The sequence below is a fragment of the Medicago truncatula genome, chromosome 6 (genome assembly GCF_003473485.1).
Source record: "Medicago truncatula cultivar Jemalong A17 chromosome 6, MtrunA17r5.0-ANR, whole genome shotgun sequence".
In the NCBI taxonomy this organism is placed as follows: Eukaryota; Viridiplantae; Streptophyta; class Magnoliopsida; order Fabales; family Fabaceae; genus Medicago; species Medicago truncatula.
The window spans coordinates 27,170,929-27,185,354 of record NC_053047.1 but is presented as its reverse complement, the minus strand read 5'-3'; the positions used below and the strand labels follow the sequence as shown (position 1 = coordinate 27,185,354).

At 33.4% G+C, this 14,426-nt stretch overlaps 1 protein-coding gene and 2 pseudogenes across 1 annotated transcript; all 3 read right to left on the bottom strand.

Moving 5' to 3' along the window:
• Positions 1 to 1,947: 1,947 nt before the first annotated feature.
• LOC25497260 (dehydration-responsive element-binding protein 1E-like) lies at positions 1,948 to 2,908 on the bottom strand (annotated as a pseudogene).
• A 2,897-nt stretch (positions 2,909 to 5,805) lies between these two features.
• On the bottom strand, positions 5,806 to 6,830 carry LOC25497261 (dehydration-responsive element-binding protein 1A). Its single transcript, XM_013597129.3, has one exon. It carries the CDS (start codon positions 6,698 to 6,700, stop codon positions 6,017 to 6,019), a length of 684 nt encoding a protein of 227 aa, XP_013452583.2. The 5' UTR covers positions 6,701 to 6,830; the 3' UTR covers positions 5,806 to 6,016.
• A 5,419-nt stretch (positions 6,831 to 12,249) lies between these two features.
• LOC25497263 (dehydration-responsive element-binding protein 1E-like) lies at positions 12,250 to 13,791 on the bottom strand (annotated as a pseudogene).
• Between the last annotated feature and the right edge of the window lie 635 nt (positions 13,792 to 14,426).

Below are 14,426 nucleotides of genomic sequence, written 5' to 3'. Positions count from 1 at the left end.
AGACCTGTCTCACTATCCGCCAAAGCCTTTAAGTCCAAATAAAAGAACAAAAGCATCACCACATAACCATTTCAGCAGCAACCAAAAAATGCTAGCAAACTCCCACAACATCACAACGGCAACACCTGCTAACAGCCCTCAAAGTACAACAGATGATTTACTCAATTGTTATAATTAACTACCTCACAACCAAGAAAAATCAAATCAAAAAGAAAAATCAAGTCATTATACCTGACGTTGTACTGGAAATAACGGCAATTCTCACGATATTTGAAATCATGACGATTCTAGCGAAAATTGAAAAATGTGGCAATTGGAAACGACAAAATTGAACAATCAAAATGGGAGGAATAAATTTTATGAATATAACTGATAAATTTAAGTACATTCAGATGAAAGAAATTTGATGTGAAATTTTAATTGTTCTAAGCGAGTCATGTAGTGTAAATTAATTAAGATTGAACACCTAAATATAATTAAGGCAATATTACATTATGAGTCCTTTATCTTATTTATTTGTAACATTTTGGTCCTTTGTCTTTATTTTTTCCCGTTTAGGTCCTTTATCTCTCTTAAAAGCACATATACATCTTTTTTCGCATTTTTTTTATTAAAAAATACATAATTATATTTTTAAAAATATATTTTTATTAAAACTGAAAAAAAATCCAAAAATATGATGAAGATGTTCATCATCTTCATCTTCTTCCTTTGAATCTTCATCATCTTCTATAAATAAAAAAAATGCTACTAAAATATATCTTCAAATATCGTGAATTAATGTTATATTCACCTCAAATCTTATTTTAAACACAAAAATCAAAACCTTAATCTCACAAATGTTGCAAGGCGGATGGTGGAGGCTTAGTCACTGACGGAAGGGTTGGACTTTACGAAAGTTAAGATTGTTCTGAAAACAACAAAATTGATGTGCAAAGCTGCTATCAATTTTGGGGTTATTTTTATGTCGGGCTTGAATATTGAGTTAGAAAATAATAATAATAATAATAATAATAATAATAATAATAATATACAACGTGACAATTTATATAACTAATTTTTTTTTTTGGTAATGCAACTAAATCCCTTTCTCTATAGGGGTTTGATTTTTGTGTTTAAAAGAAGATTTGAGGTGAATATAACAATAATTCATGATATTTGGAGATATATTTGTGTAGAATTTTTTTAATTCAATGAAGATGATGAAGATTCAAAGGAAGAAGACGAAGATGATGAACCACTTCATCATATTTCTGGATTTGTTTCATTTTTAATAAAAATATATTTTAAAAAATAAAATTATGTATTTTTTTAATAAAAAAAATGAGAAAAAGGATGTATATGTGCTTTTATAAGAGATAATAGACCTAAACAGAAAAAAAATAAAGATAAAGGACCAAAGTGTAACAAATAAATAAGATAAATGATCTCTAATGTAATCATGTCTATAATTAAATAAAAATTAAAAGTATTAAAAGTTACCTTATGATTATAATTGATTTTCTTTTTAGAAAAAAATTGACTCATTTATGACATTTAATGTTGTCAATGTATATTACATTTTAATTGGTTGATGTCATGAGAGGGTAAAATACCCTCTAAATAAGAGAGGGTAATCTAGAAAAAACCAATTGTAACCAAATGGGAATACATAAATACTTAAATAGACAGATATTTATCAAAAGAGTTAATAGGTCTTTACCCTTGTAATATAGGTTATTTATGATTTTTCCTCTGTAAAATTATTTTTTTGATTTAACCTTTGTAAAAATTGTTTTGATTTACCTCCCTAATAGGCCAAACAAAAGCGAAAATTTATTCAAAAAAAGACAAAATTGGTTTTTGTTTGGCCTATTAGGGGGTAACTCAAAACAAATTTTTTTTTACAGGAGGAAAACAAGAAATGACATATATTAAAGAGGGGTAAAGACCTATCAACCCTTTACCAAAATTATTATATTTCTTATTTCTTACATCATAAAAGGAATGAGATGCACTTTATGCTTCATTAGTGACTACATACAAAGAAAAGAATACAAAAAGAATTTCCTTTCCAATTTCAAACTATAAAGAATCCGTACTACTATTAAAAAGGTTGGTATACAATCCAAAAAATAAATGTAAAACCAAACGGATCAAACTAAAAAATTCCATTTTCCTACAAAAAATTTAAAAACTCCATAGTGATACCTTGTCATCTTGAAAGTCTTCATTAATATATTGATACTCATAATACCCCAAGCTATGTGTAGGAGACATTAGCGCCATATTACTCCACATCTCTTGCATGTTCATCACTCCTTCTTCTTTCTCTTCAGTGGCAGTGGCAACTACAGCCATGTCATTCTCTTTGTCATTGTCATTGTGATTAGTCAATAAAGTCTTGTCTGGTCTGAAAGCCTGGGCGGCCTCTGCAGCAGCCTTTTGTATATCCTTTGCCTGAGTAGTTGCAGGTTTGGGGAGCCGCCATGCTGAGTCTGCAAAGTTGAGACAGGCGTAGCGGCCCTCAATGCCATTGCAGCAACATCGTGGGCACGGGTTGCCATCTCCGCAGTTGGAAAAGTCCCTAGCCAAATCTTAGTCTTCTTGTTAGGCTTCCTCATTTCACAAACCCATTTATCTAAGTTCCTCTTCCTTACACCCCTATAGACCGGGTGGCGAGTCTCCTTGAACTTCTTCCTCCCTGCACGCTTCTTTGGGGTAGTTGCAGCTAACCGCATCTCCTCGTTGCAAATTGACATCCAATGAGAGCCCCCTGAATTCGGCAGCGACATGTCGGAGGAAGAAGAAAAGACAGAGTTGTTAGATGGATACATATGGCAAAGAATTTGATAGTGAAAGTTGGAACTGAAGATAAGTGTTTGTTATTATGAAGTAAAGAGGTTGTTGTTTTTGTGCTTGAGACTTAAGAAAGTCAAGAATAAGTTGTGTTATATATATATATATATATATATATATAGAAGAGTGGTTGGTTTGTTTGAGGGAAAAGGTAAGAGTGAGAGTGAGAGTGAGAGTGAGAGTGACGTTGGATATTTTTGAAGCGTAAAACGCCAGCTGGGTTTACTTAGTTGGGGACTTTGTGATTGGTTAAGAATTTTGCAAGAGACAAGAGAAAGTGTGTGGGTTTCTAGAGGGACACCACTGCAGCCTAAAAAATAGTACTAGTAATAATGTTATTAAAATAATTTACTCCCCTTTTGTTATTTGAACCTCTAATAAAAATCACGGCAGTTCAAAAATGCTGAAAGGAGTAATTTTTTTTATATATAGTATGAATATATTTTAATGACAAATAAATTATGAACGGAAGGAGTACAACCTTCTTGGACACAAAATATTGTTGCTTTTTCACCTCGACATAGACTAATAAGGTAATTGAACGATCCATTCGAATATAGTTATCAAGGAAATGATCAGTTGGATTAATCTTATTTTTATACGAATGTTTATAATACTATTGCAATCTTTTCCACAAAATCTTAGAATAGTCGAATTAAATATGATTTTTTTAAGCACTAAAAACATAATAAATCATATTTAACTCATCACTTGTTAAATAAATTTGAACTTTTTCAAGAGAGATTTTTATAATATACTAGACATGTTTTTTTTTTAAAAAAAAAATTGAAAATACACATGAGTTTACTTAAAATAAGAAACAAAAAACTCATTATGAAAAATACTTGAAGACCCAAACATGATGAAATTTTTTTGATTGATTAAAAATGAAATTTATGATTTTTATAAGTACCAAATAATATTTTGCCTTATAAATTTTAACAAAGTAGAAGATAGTGTATTAAAATGTGTTACAGACTATTACTAACACGACTTCAACTAAAAAGAATTAAAAAAAACAAAAAAATACACTAAAAAAAAGTAGAAAAAAATATACCATTTTTTAATTATTGGTCACTCCTACTTCTTTCGGGGAAGTTTCTTTCAAGTCAAACACGGAATTAAGGAGAAAATATCCTATTCCTTCCACTCGTTTTCTTTCTTAGCGAGTAAGTTCTAAAACAAACATGGAATAAACAAGAAAATATCCTATTCCTTCCACTCGTTTTCCTTCTTAGCGTGTAATTTCTAAAGCAAACATGGAATAACCAAGAAAATATCCTATTCCTTTCACTCGTTTTCTTTCTTAGCGAGTAAATTCTAAAACAAACATGGAATAAATTAGAGAATATTCTATTCCTTCCACCGTTTTCTTTCCCAAAGCGCGTAGGTTCTGAACCCCACCAATTTTTCAACTGTTTTTGTTCTTGTTTTTTTCTCTCACTTATATTTCCTCTTTTAGTTTTGGCTTAATTGCAGTTTTAATCTCTTAATTTTTTTAAAGTTGTGATTTTGGACTCCTAAGAAAAAAAATTACAAACTGCCCCCTAAGTTTTTCAACTATAGCAGTTTTGGCCCTCAAGGCAATAAAAAAAAAATTGACATGTGGAACCTCACTTAGGGTGTCACTTCCGCGTTGACCGAGTTGGACTGGGGTCCAAAACTGCCAAAGAATCCAAATATAGGGGACTGTTTTGTATTTAAATTAGTTAAGGGTCACCACAACTTTTGGAAAGATAGGGGTCCAAAAGTGCAATTAAGCCTTTAGTTTTTCATGTTTTCTTCTTCCAAATTCTAATATCTTCCATTTTCTTCCAGGTCCTGATTTCTTCCATTATTTCGAACCATATTTTTTTCCTGACCGTGCTACCGTGCCGGAACTCTCCTGCCGCGCCGTGGAAACTTGCTAATGGTTCTGCACATTTTACGCCATTCTTATGTTTTCATGAAACTTTTATCATAATACTCTAATCAACTTTATGCACATTCGACTGCCATTTCATTAAAACTTGCAAATGTATAATTTCTTGTCTTTTATTATGTTCAGTACTATAATTTGGTGCAGATGTTGGACTTCAATGTGCCTCAAGGTAGGATTTAATTTTTGTATTTTTTTTTTTTTGAGTTCGTAACAAGTAATTTAGTGTATGTTTAGATTGACACTGAGTTTGACAAAATCACAGTGACAACATGATTTTGTTGAAGTTTCAAAGTCACCTTCAATATCATTTTATCTATTTGTTGTTGTGATAAGATAATCACCTTCAATTATTCTATGAAGGTTGGAATGATCGCTTCAAATGATAAAGTTCTACTACGAAACTATATTGCATGTAGGGGTGTAAGTAGTTTGGACAAAACCGATGAAACTGAAAATCTAAATAGAAAAAGTATCCGACCTTGTTTTGTTCGGTTCAAAACCGAACCAAACTAACGTAAACCGATATAGTTTGGTTTGGTTCTCGGATTTTAATTTTGAGATTCAAAAAATTGATAAATTGAACCGATACTAGTCTCACTCTCCATTTTATTAATATCATTTTTCATCACACATACACTGATGATGAAGCTAAAAATTAAAGTCCAACGTAAAATACTCCTTCATTCATTCACTTACACTTATGAATTTTTCTAAATGTTTTTGGCCTCAAATTTCATAAGAGTTTCGACACAGTTAGTTATCTGTATTTCTCTTGGTTTCTTCAAACACTCAAGGTCTTTTATAGGAGATTTTAAATCCTTTGCCATTTACAGATTTTTCGGTTGAATTGTACTTAAGACATTCTTTGCTTCTTTGTAAGTGATATGTTTTTCCTCTCACAAAGATTTGTCTGTTTTTGCAACGTGTCTCCTTTTATTAGTGACATGTGTATATTGCTCAATCTTACTCTACTTCACTATGTACATGAGAAATACACATCAGCACATGTTTCTATAAAATCCTACAAAAGAGAAGAGAGACAATGATTTTACCTCCTTCAATACTTTATGCTTCATTAGTGACTACATTCAAAGAAAAGAATACAAAAAGAATTTTCTTTCCAATTTAAACCTATCAAGAATCCGTACTACTACTAAAAAGGTTTGTACTACAGACAATTTCCATTCTACAATCAAAAAATAAATAAATGTAAACCAAACGGATCAAACTAAAAAATTCCATTTTCCTACAAAAAATTTAAAAACTCCATAGTGATACTTCCTCATCTTGAAAGTCTTCATTAATATATTGATACTCATAATACCCCAAGCTATGTGTAGGAGACATTAGCGCCATATTACTCCACATCTCTTGCATGTTCATCACTCCTTCTTCTTTCTCTTCCATACAAATCATACTCTGCTCCTCAGTGGCAGTGGCAACTACAGCCATGTCATTCTCTTTGTCATTGTCATTGTCATTGTCATTGTGATTAGTCAATAAAGTCTTGTCTGGTCTGAAAGCCTCGGCGGCCTCTGTAGCAGCCTTTTGTATATCCTTTGCTTGAGTAGTTGCAGGTTTGGGGAGCCGCCACGCTGAGTCTGCAAAGTTGAGACAAGCGTAGCGGCCCCTCAATGCCATTGCAGCAACATCGTGGGCACGGGCTGCCATCTCGGCAGTTGGAAAAGTCCCTAGCCAAATCTTAGTCTTCTTGTTAGGCTCCCTCATTTCACAAACCCATTTATCTAAGTTCCTCTTCCTCACTCCTCTATAGACTGGGTGGCGAGTTTCCTTGAACTTCTTCCTCCCTGCACGCTTCTTCGGGGTAGTTGCCGCTAATCGCATCTCCTCGTTGCAAATTGACATCCAATGAGAGCCCTCTGAATTCGGCAGCGACATGTCGGAGGAAGAGGAAGAGACAGAGTTTGTAGTTGGATACATATGATTGTGTTGGTGAGAGTGGGAAAAGAATTTGATAGTGAAAGTTGGAACTGAAGATAAGTGTTTGTTATTATGAAGTAAAGATGTTGTTGTTTTTGTGCTTGAGACTTAAGAAAGTCAAGAGTAAGTTGTGTTATATATATAGAGAAGAGTGGTTCGGTTTGTATGAGGGAAAAAGGTGACAGTGAGAGTGTGACTGTATGAGTGAGTTGGATGTTTTAGAAGCGTAAAAATCCAGCTGTTTACTTAGTTATAGATATGTGATTGGTCATGAGTTTTGCAAGAGACAAGAGAAAGTGTGCGGGTTTCTGGAGGGACACCACACCAGCCTAAAATATAGTAGTAATAATGTTATTAAAATATTTTACCTCCCTTTTTATTATTGGAACCTCTAAAAAAAATCAAGGGTATTGTTTGGTGCATGAGCTTAAGTTGCTAGTTGGTAAGGACAATATATAATATATACAGCGGTATGCAGCGGTAGAGGTTCAAATCCAAGACATCAAACTTTCTTACATTCAAAATGTGTGAGCTTCAGCCACTAGATTACTTACCAAGAAAAAGTAAACAAGGGTATTAGAAAAAATCGTATAAATGTTTGCAGGATTATGTACTTTGCAGTTTTATATCATTAACATGGATGTTGTGAATTAGTTTGCAAATTTATCATTTTTATTTTTAGCGAATTAGTATTGTATCGATGTACTATGTCAATTTGAATGAATGCACAGTGTTTATATATATATATATATATATATATATATATGTAAATTTTGTGGGACTCGTAAATTTGGGTTAAATAAACTATTGATCCCTATAAAATTTTTGTTTTTAATCCATCTAAAAATTTAAGTAAGTTTTGATCTTTGAATATTTTCCGTCACAACTTTTGCTCGCTGTTTTTATATCAACTTATGTGTATTCTTTGCATATTTTTAATGAATTTGTACAAAAATGTTTAAAATATTAGAACACAAAATTTAGATTGTTTTAGTGAAAATATGAATTTTTAAACACTAAAACCTTGAAAACTCATATGTCATAATCCCTTATTACAAAACTTCAAATAATCCACATGTATTTACATAAAAGAATGGACCAAAACTCATGACATAAAATTCTTAGGGGATTGAAACTTGATGAAATTTTTTAGCGTATTAATAAAAACAAAATTTAAATATTTTTAGGGATCAAGAACATATTTAATCTTATAAAGTTTAGAAAAATAGAAGGCAATGTATTGAAATGTGTTTTAGAGTGTTACACACACAGAAAAAATTTGAAAAAAATTATTCCAGATAAAAAGAATGAAAAAATGACGGTCAAAATGACTAGAAAGAATTATTCCATTTTTTAATTATTTTTCACTCCTACTTCTTTCGGGGCAGTTTCTTTAAAGTCAAATACGGAATTTACGAGAAAATATCCTATTCTTTCTACTCGTTTTCTTTCTTAGCGTGTAAGCTATGAAGCAACCTTACAGTTATCTGTCACTCCTACTTCTTTCTCGGATATTTCCTCCAAAACAAACACGGAATTAACGAGAAAACATTCTATTCCTTCCACTCGTTTTCTTTCCCTGCGCACGTGAGTTAAACCCCACCAATATTTTCAACTGTTTTTATCTTTGTCTTTGTTTTGTTTTTCTTCTCTCTGTTTTTTCCACTTTTAGTTTTCTCACATTTTCTTCCATTCTGATTTCTTTAATTTTCTTACATTTTTATTTCAAATTTCAAACCAGAACAGTTTCTGACAAAGCCACCACGCCGGAACTCTCCTGCTACCGCCGTGGTAATCTTATTATCCATCGGTGAGTTTCCGGTTGCTTTATTTAGTTCAATTTCATGCTTCATTCTGGGATGATAAAACTATGCTAAGCAATAGTCTCACATCTTCTTATCATCAAAAGTTAAAATGAACACATTTTAGAAATGAAAAAAATATATATGATTTCACAGCGGTCTTTTCTATTTTTCCTCGACAATCTAAAACTATGCTCAACATTATTGAAGTTTTTTATTTTGACAAGGATTGTTGAAGATTTGTTGTTAGGGTGACAGTTGTTGTGTTCAATTTCTAATTTTGGTGTGTTTGCTGTCGTTGGTTTGTTGTGTTATTTTTTGGACCGCTGCTGATGATCACCCTCTCCTGTGCTTGTCGTGAACATTAAAACCTTTCGGACTGCTGATCAATTATTTATTCTCGGCTAGATCCGAGAAATTGTGAAATCATGATTTTGCTTTAAATATTGGAAATGATTCGGGATCTCTTGACTTCAAGAGTAACTCTGAAATGAGTTTCTCCGTTCAATCGTTATGTACTTGGTTCTGTACTTTTTATGCCCTTTTAATGTTTTTGTGAAAATTTAATCTTAATACTCTGATTTACCTTATGCACAGTCGACTTCCATTTTTTTCAAACATGAAAATGTGTATTGTTGTCTCTCTTATTATGTCTTGTGCTATAATTTGTAGCAGATATTGGACTACAATGTGCCTGGAGTTAGGATTTGAGTTTTATTCTTTTTAAAGTTTGTAACAAGTAACTTATAACGTGTTTAGATTGACGGTGAGATTGACCTAACCACAGGGACACCATGATTTTGTAAAAGTTTTGAAGTGTAGTTTTTGTTAAAATCACTGTCAATTTAAACATACACTTCTAAGTTTATTGTAACCATCGTTGTTATGAAAAGGAGAGGTGGTTCACTATTCAGGATGCATTTATTAAATATATAGAGCTTATTGACATAAAGATGTGTGTTACAACTTATATTGCAAGGAAGCTGAACTGCAGACTTTCAGTTATTGACAACTACAGGTTTTTAAAAGAATATGCATTAAATGTTGATGAAATTTTCCTTGCTAGGACTCTCGGTTCATCTATTAAATGGGTATGACAATTGAAATTGTTTAATTTCACAAGTTTCCTGTGGTGGCACCAAGGAATATTACAATAGTCACGTGATGATTTTGCAGCTTCAGACATATTTTCATTTTCTTGATGATAGTGTTAGCCTCTAAATTTAACACTCATTTAATATGGTTGATATTTGTTTGACCTTTTATTTTGCAGGAATCGAAGAGTTTTCTCATTTTAATTGAAGAATCTCGACAAAACATTAAGCCTAGGGCGCATAGTCAGAATTTCGACGAAGCAAGGCTGAAAGAGCAATCTCGCGTCGAAGTTAAACAAAAGGCGGGAAAGCACGATTTCAAGCATTGAAACGGTTTCTATGTAGTGGAGTGGATAGGCAGTTGTCCAGGATGGAGGAAGTGCTGATAATGAAGTTAGAGGTTCGCCATCTAGATTTTGGTATAAATAAGAGTTTCCAAGCCGGATAGTGGATCGCAAATCATATACAGAATTCTACAACACTCAAACTACTAGCGTCTAGGGAAACGAGTTATACAGAATGTATGTAAATTGAATTGTAGACCACCCCTTTTATTTTAATGCAATGCATTTTACCTTTTCTTTGAGTTTACGTGCGCAAACTTACTTCTATCATTCTTTTATCTGCTTTGTTTTAAGCTTTTAATTGCAATCTCAAACTTGTTGAGAGACAGTGCCTTTTACTATCAAACACGTTCTGCTCTCTAAGCAACCTAAGTGCATTTCGTGACCTTTTTTCAAACTCTTTTTTCGATAAAAACCTTTGCACAACGGTCTTGAGATTTCTAGTTCGATCTCGCTTGTAATAATCAGAGCTAACTCCCGTTTGCCAAAATCACATGAAAACATATAGTAATTCACATATTTGTGCACCTTTGATTTTTTTTTCCTTAATAGTTCATCTTGAAGTGATATTCATCATCCGTTTTGTTGAGGTATTTTAGTTTACCTTCAAAAATAAGAAAGTTTGTATTGTAACATCAGTTAGCTCCAATACACCCCTCTCATGCCCAACGCTCGTTTTGGTCTTGGTGCGTGTATAGTTAGGTGGCCCTTGAATTCAACAAGCTATACCATGTTGAAATTTTGGGCAAGTTTCTTCATCTTTTTGGGTGTTTGCTTACATATAAGATGTCTTGGGCCTCCAGAATAGAATTCCTCCCTTTAATATGTCTTCTGAGGCCTCTTGAATCTTCACTCAATGTCTTCCCAAAGTCTTCACTGTGTTAGCAGCCAACACTCGGTGGATTTAATCCCACATCAGATAGATAAGATTCTTGAGAAAAGTTTATATAAAGGAGACACTCTTCACCTTACAAGCCGATTTTGTAAGGATGAGTTAGACCTCATAGTTTGTGATATTCATAAGTCTTTAAATGTTTTGTTTTCCCGACTTGGATGATTTCTTCTCATGTTAAGAATAACATAAGATGACCTATCATCAGTTTGCACAAACTCAATGAGTAATAAACTATATGAGTGTAGTACATGCTACTCTTTGACTTGTTCCTTGATCATAAAATATGTCTTTATATTTGTCCATAGATCTTCGTCTTGATCTTCTGCGTTTGTCTTTCGGTGTAGAAGGTTAGATTATTTATCATGGAGGGTCAACTTCAAGAACTTCCTTCACACTTGAACATACATCAGAGTATCCAATTGTTTTCAAATACACTTTTATTATCAAAACGTTTTACTGTTGTAAAGAATCCTTAAATAAACTATAGTTAGAAAATAAAACATAAGACTCAATCTAATGACTGTGTTCAGTAAATTTTGTTATCAATAAAATTTGTTCAATAAAATTGTTCTCACCCCAGCTTAGCCACACCCAATCATCACCCTAGCTGAACCACACCCAAAAATGACATAGTTCAACTCTCATTCATCTTCCACCATCTCTGTACCTCTGGTCCATCGAAGAAAAACACCATAATTTAGTCCAAAATAAAATTTGAATAAAAGAACTGACTTCCGATCTCGAATCAAATCAGTAGGGTATCCTAGATTGGCAGCTTCATTGATTTGAGATAAAGACCCGATTCCAAAGCCACCTTCGCTCAAAGGGGTAGAAACTTTGTGCCGGCAAGCTTCGTTTGGTTGATGTCACTACTCCAAATAAAGTTTCTTATCCACCTTTCCAAATCTTTGATCAAGAGTCTATGGTAAGACAATCAAGAAGCATGCTTTAATACCACAAAATTATCCTACAAACAAAACTACTTTTTTAAAGGATTATGAACAAAACCGATTTAAAAAAACTTTTTGTCTACTCTCGGTCTGAAATTGTTCTTTATGCACCAACTACCAATTGGAGTTCAACTTTTAATTTGCTTAATTTAGTTAAAGGAAGTAATTGACAATGTCATCAGTCAAGGAAATGGAACAATGAAATATTGTTATATATAAATTGTCATATTGCAGTATTAAAAAAATAAATAGATGAGATGCACAATTATACCTGATTAGTTGCATTCACAAAAAAGCTTAAACGTATAATCTTTTTCAATTTCAAGTATCCATTCTACGAATAAAAAATGGTACAGTACAAACATTTTCCATTTGACAATCAAAAAATATAAGTAAACTTTATTATAACATACAAATAAATTAACCAACCAAATCAAATTGTTTCTTCCAAAAAAAAAAAAAAATCAAATTGAAAAACTTCATAGTGACACCTCAATATCTTGAAAGTCTGCATCAATACCTTGATATTCATGCTCAACGCTATGTGTAGGGGACATTAGAGCCATATTCCTCAACGACTCTGGAATGTTCAACACTTCCTCCTCTTTTTCTTCTTCTTCCTCTTCCATACTAAACATAGGTTAAGTTTAGCATGGGAATGGGAAGTTGTTTCCCATGATGGGAAAGTTTTTTTTGACTATTACATTAAAGAGGTACACACATTTTATGATGGTATGTCTGCACCATATATTTCACACTCTCTTCTCCGCTGTGGCTCACACTTGTCTCATATCCTGTTTTCTCACTCTTGTTGTGCGATGATGGTGGTTTTGGATAACAGTTAAAAAAACCACAAAACTCATCATCAACATTTTTTTATTTCTAAAGAAAAATCCAATAAATTTGTGCTTTCAAGAAATTTTAGATCTGAGTTTTTTTAATTAACAGAGAATGCCGAGATTTGAAATTGAGAAGGAGAAAGAGGAAAGCCTCAAGAATCACAGTAGCTAAGTCTCGGAATAGAAAAGCTAGATTATTATTGAGTTGAAATAGGTGAAGTTACAAGCATAAGGAATTTTCGATACCCATGTCAATGGGTCTTGAATCTTACAAGCATAAGTTACAAAACAAACGTAAACAATGGATTTAGGTTCCTTTGATTGAAGCTATGAAGATTGATTTTTATTAATTGGTTCCATTAAAAGCCTGTTTCTTAATTGCAAGATGTGAAGTTTTTTTTTTTAATGTTTAATTTTAATTTTCTGAGTATTTTTTTAAGAGCAACATGATAAAGATGAGGAGAATGGGTTATAGTTACATGGTGGGTGATGGTTCACGTAGCTGGTGAGTGGAAGTATGGAGGGGAGAGAGAGTGAGTGAGGTTGAAGACAAAGTTGGGAAAGATATAGTGTATGCATACTATAATAAAATCAGTGATCCTCTTTAGTCTAACCGCCAAAAAATACTTTCCCATGGTGGGAAACATAAGCTCCACCTCTGTGGCATCCGCGGCTACAACCGTGTCAATATCACCAGTCATTGAACTCTTATTTGGTTTGAAAGCCTCTGCGGCTTCTGCTGCCGCCTTTTATATATACCTTGTCTTTATAGTGGCAGGAATAAGGAGCCGCCATGCAGAGTCTGCAAAGTTGAGACAAGCGTAACAACCTCTCAATGCCAATGTCGCGACATCATGGGCTCGTGCTTCCATCTCAGCCATTGGAAAAGTTCCTAGCCATATCTTAGTCATCTTGTTAGGCTCCCTCATTTCACACACCCATTTACCTAAATTCCTACTCCTCACACCCCTATAGATCGGGTGGCAAGTCACCTTGAACTTCTTTCTGCATGCACGCTTCTTTGGGGTACTTGCAGCTAACCGCACATCCTCGGTGGAAATTGGTGTTCCATGAGAGACCTCCAAATTCGGCAATGACATATGGGAGGAAGAGGAAGTCTCTGATGAAAAGGGGGTGTGAGGAGGAAGTGATGTTAGTTGGAAACATGTTTAAGTGTTGTTGATAGCATATATAAAGTTTAGAGGGATCAGGATTTGCTGCTGTAGCAAATTCACACAGTTTGCCGCAGTAGCAAATCTCAGCCATCAATCCATGATCTGACGGTTCCAATTCACAGCACAAATTTCAACAATTTCACACAATGTCATATCTTAACCGTTCACTTCAGATCAGACGGTGTAGAACAGCTACAGCGTGCAACTGCGTGTAAATATTACAGCAGGAAATCCCATCCGAGTTTAGAGTGAAAGTGGGAATTGGCATTCCATGAGTTAAGAGTAGGGTATGTTATATATAGGGAAGCATGGTTGAAGGAATGATGTAACAGTTATGAGAATGTGTGTTTGTGTTAGTGAGTTGGAAATTATAGGAATTGGATCCCACATTGTAACTGCGTTTGAGCCGTCCGATCAAAAATTAATGGTTATGATTAAAACATTGTGAAACTGTTTATGCAAATCTGAACCGTTAGATCGTATTTTTATGGCCAAGATTGTGTACTGCGTGGAGCAGTTACAGTAGGAAATCCTGGTCCGATATTATATAAGTATAGAGAATGATTAAAGATTGGGAGACACCTTTAATGTGTACACCCTTTTGTATCACTCTCGAAAATTTAAGTT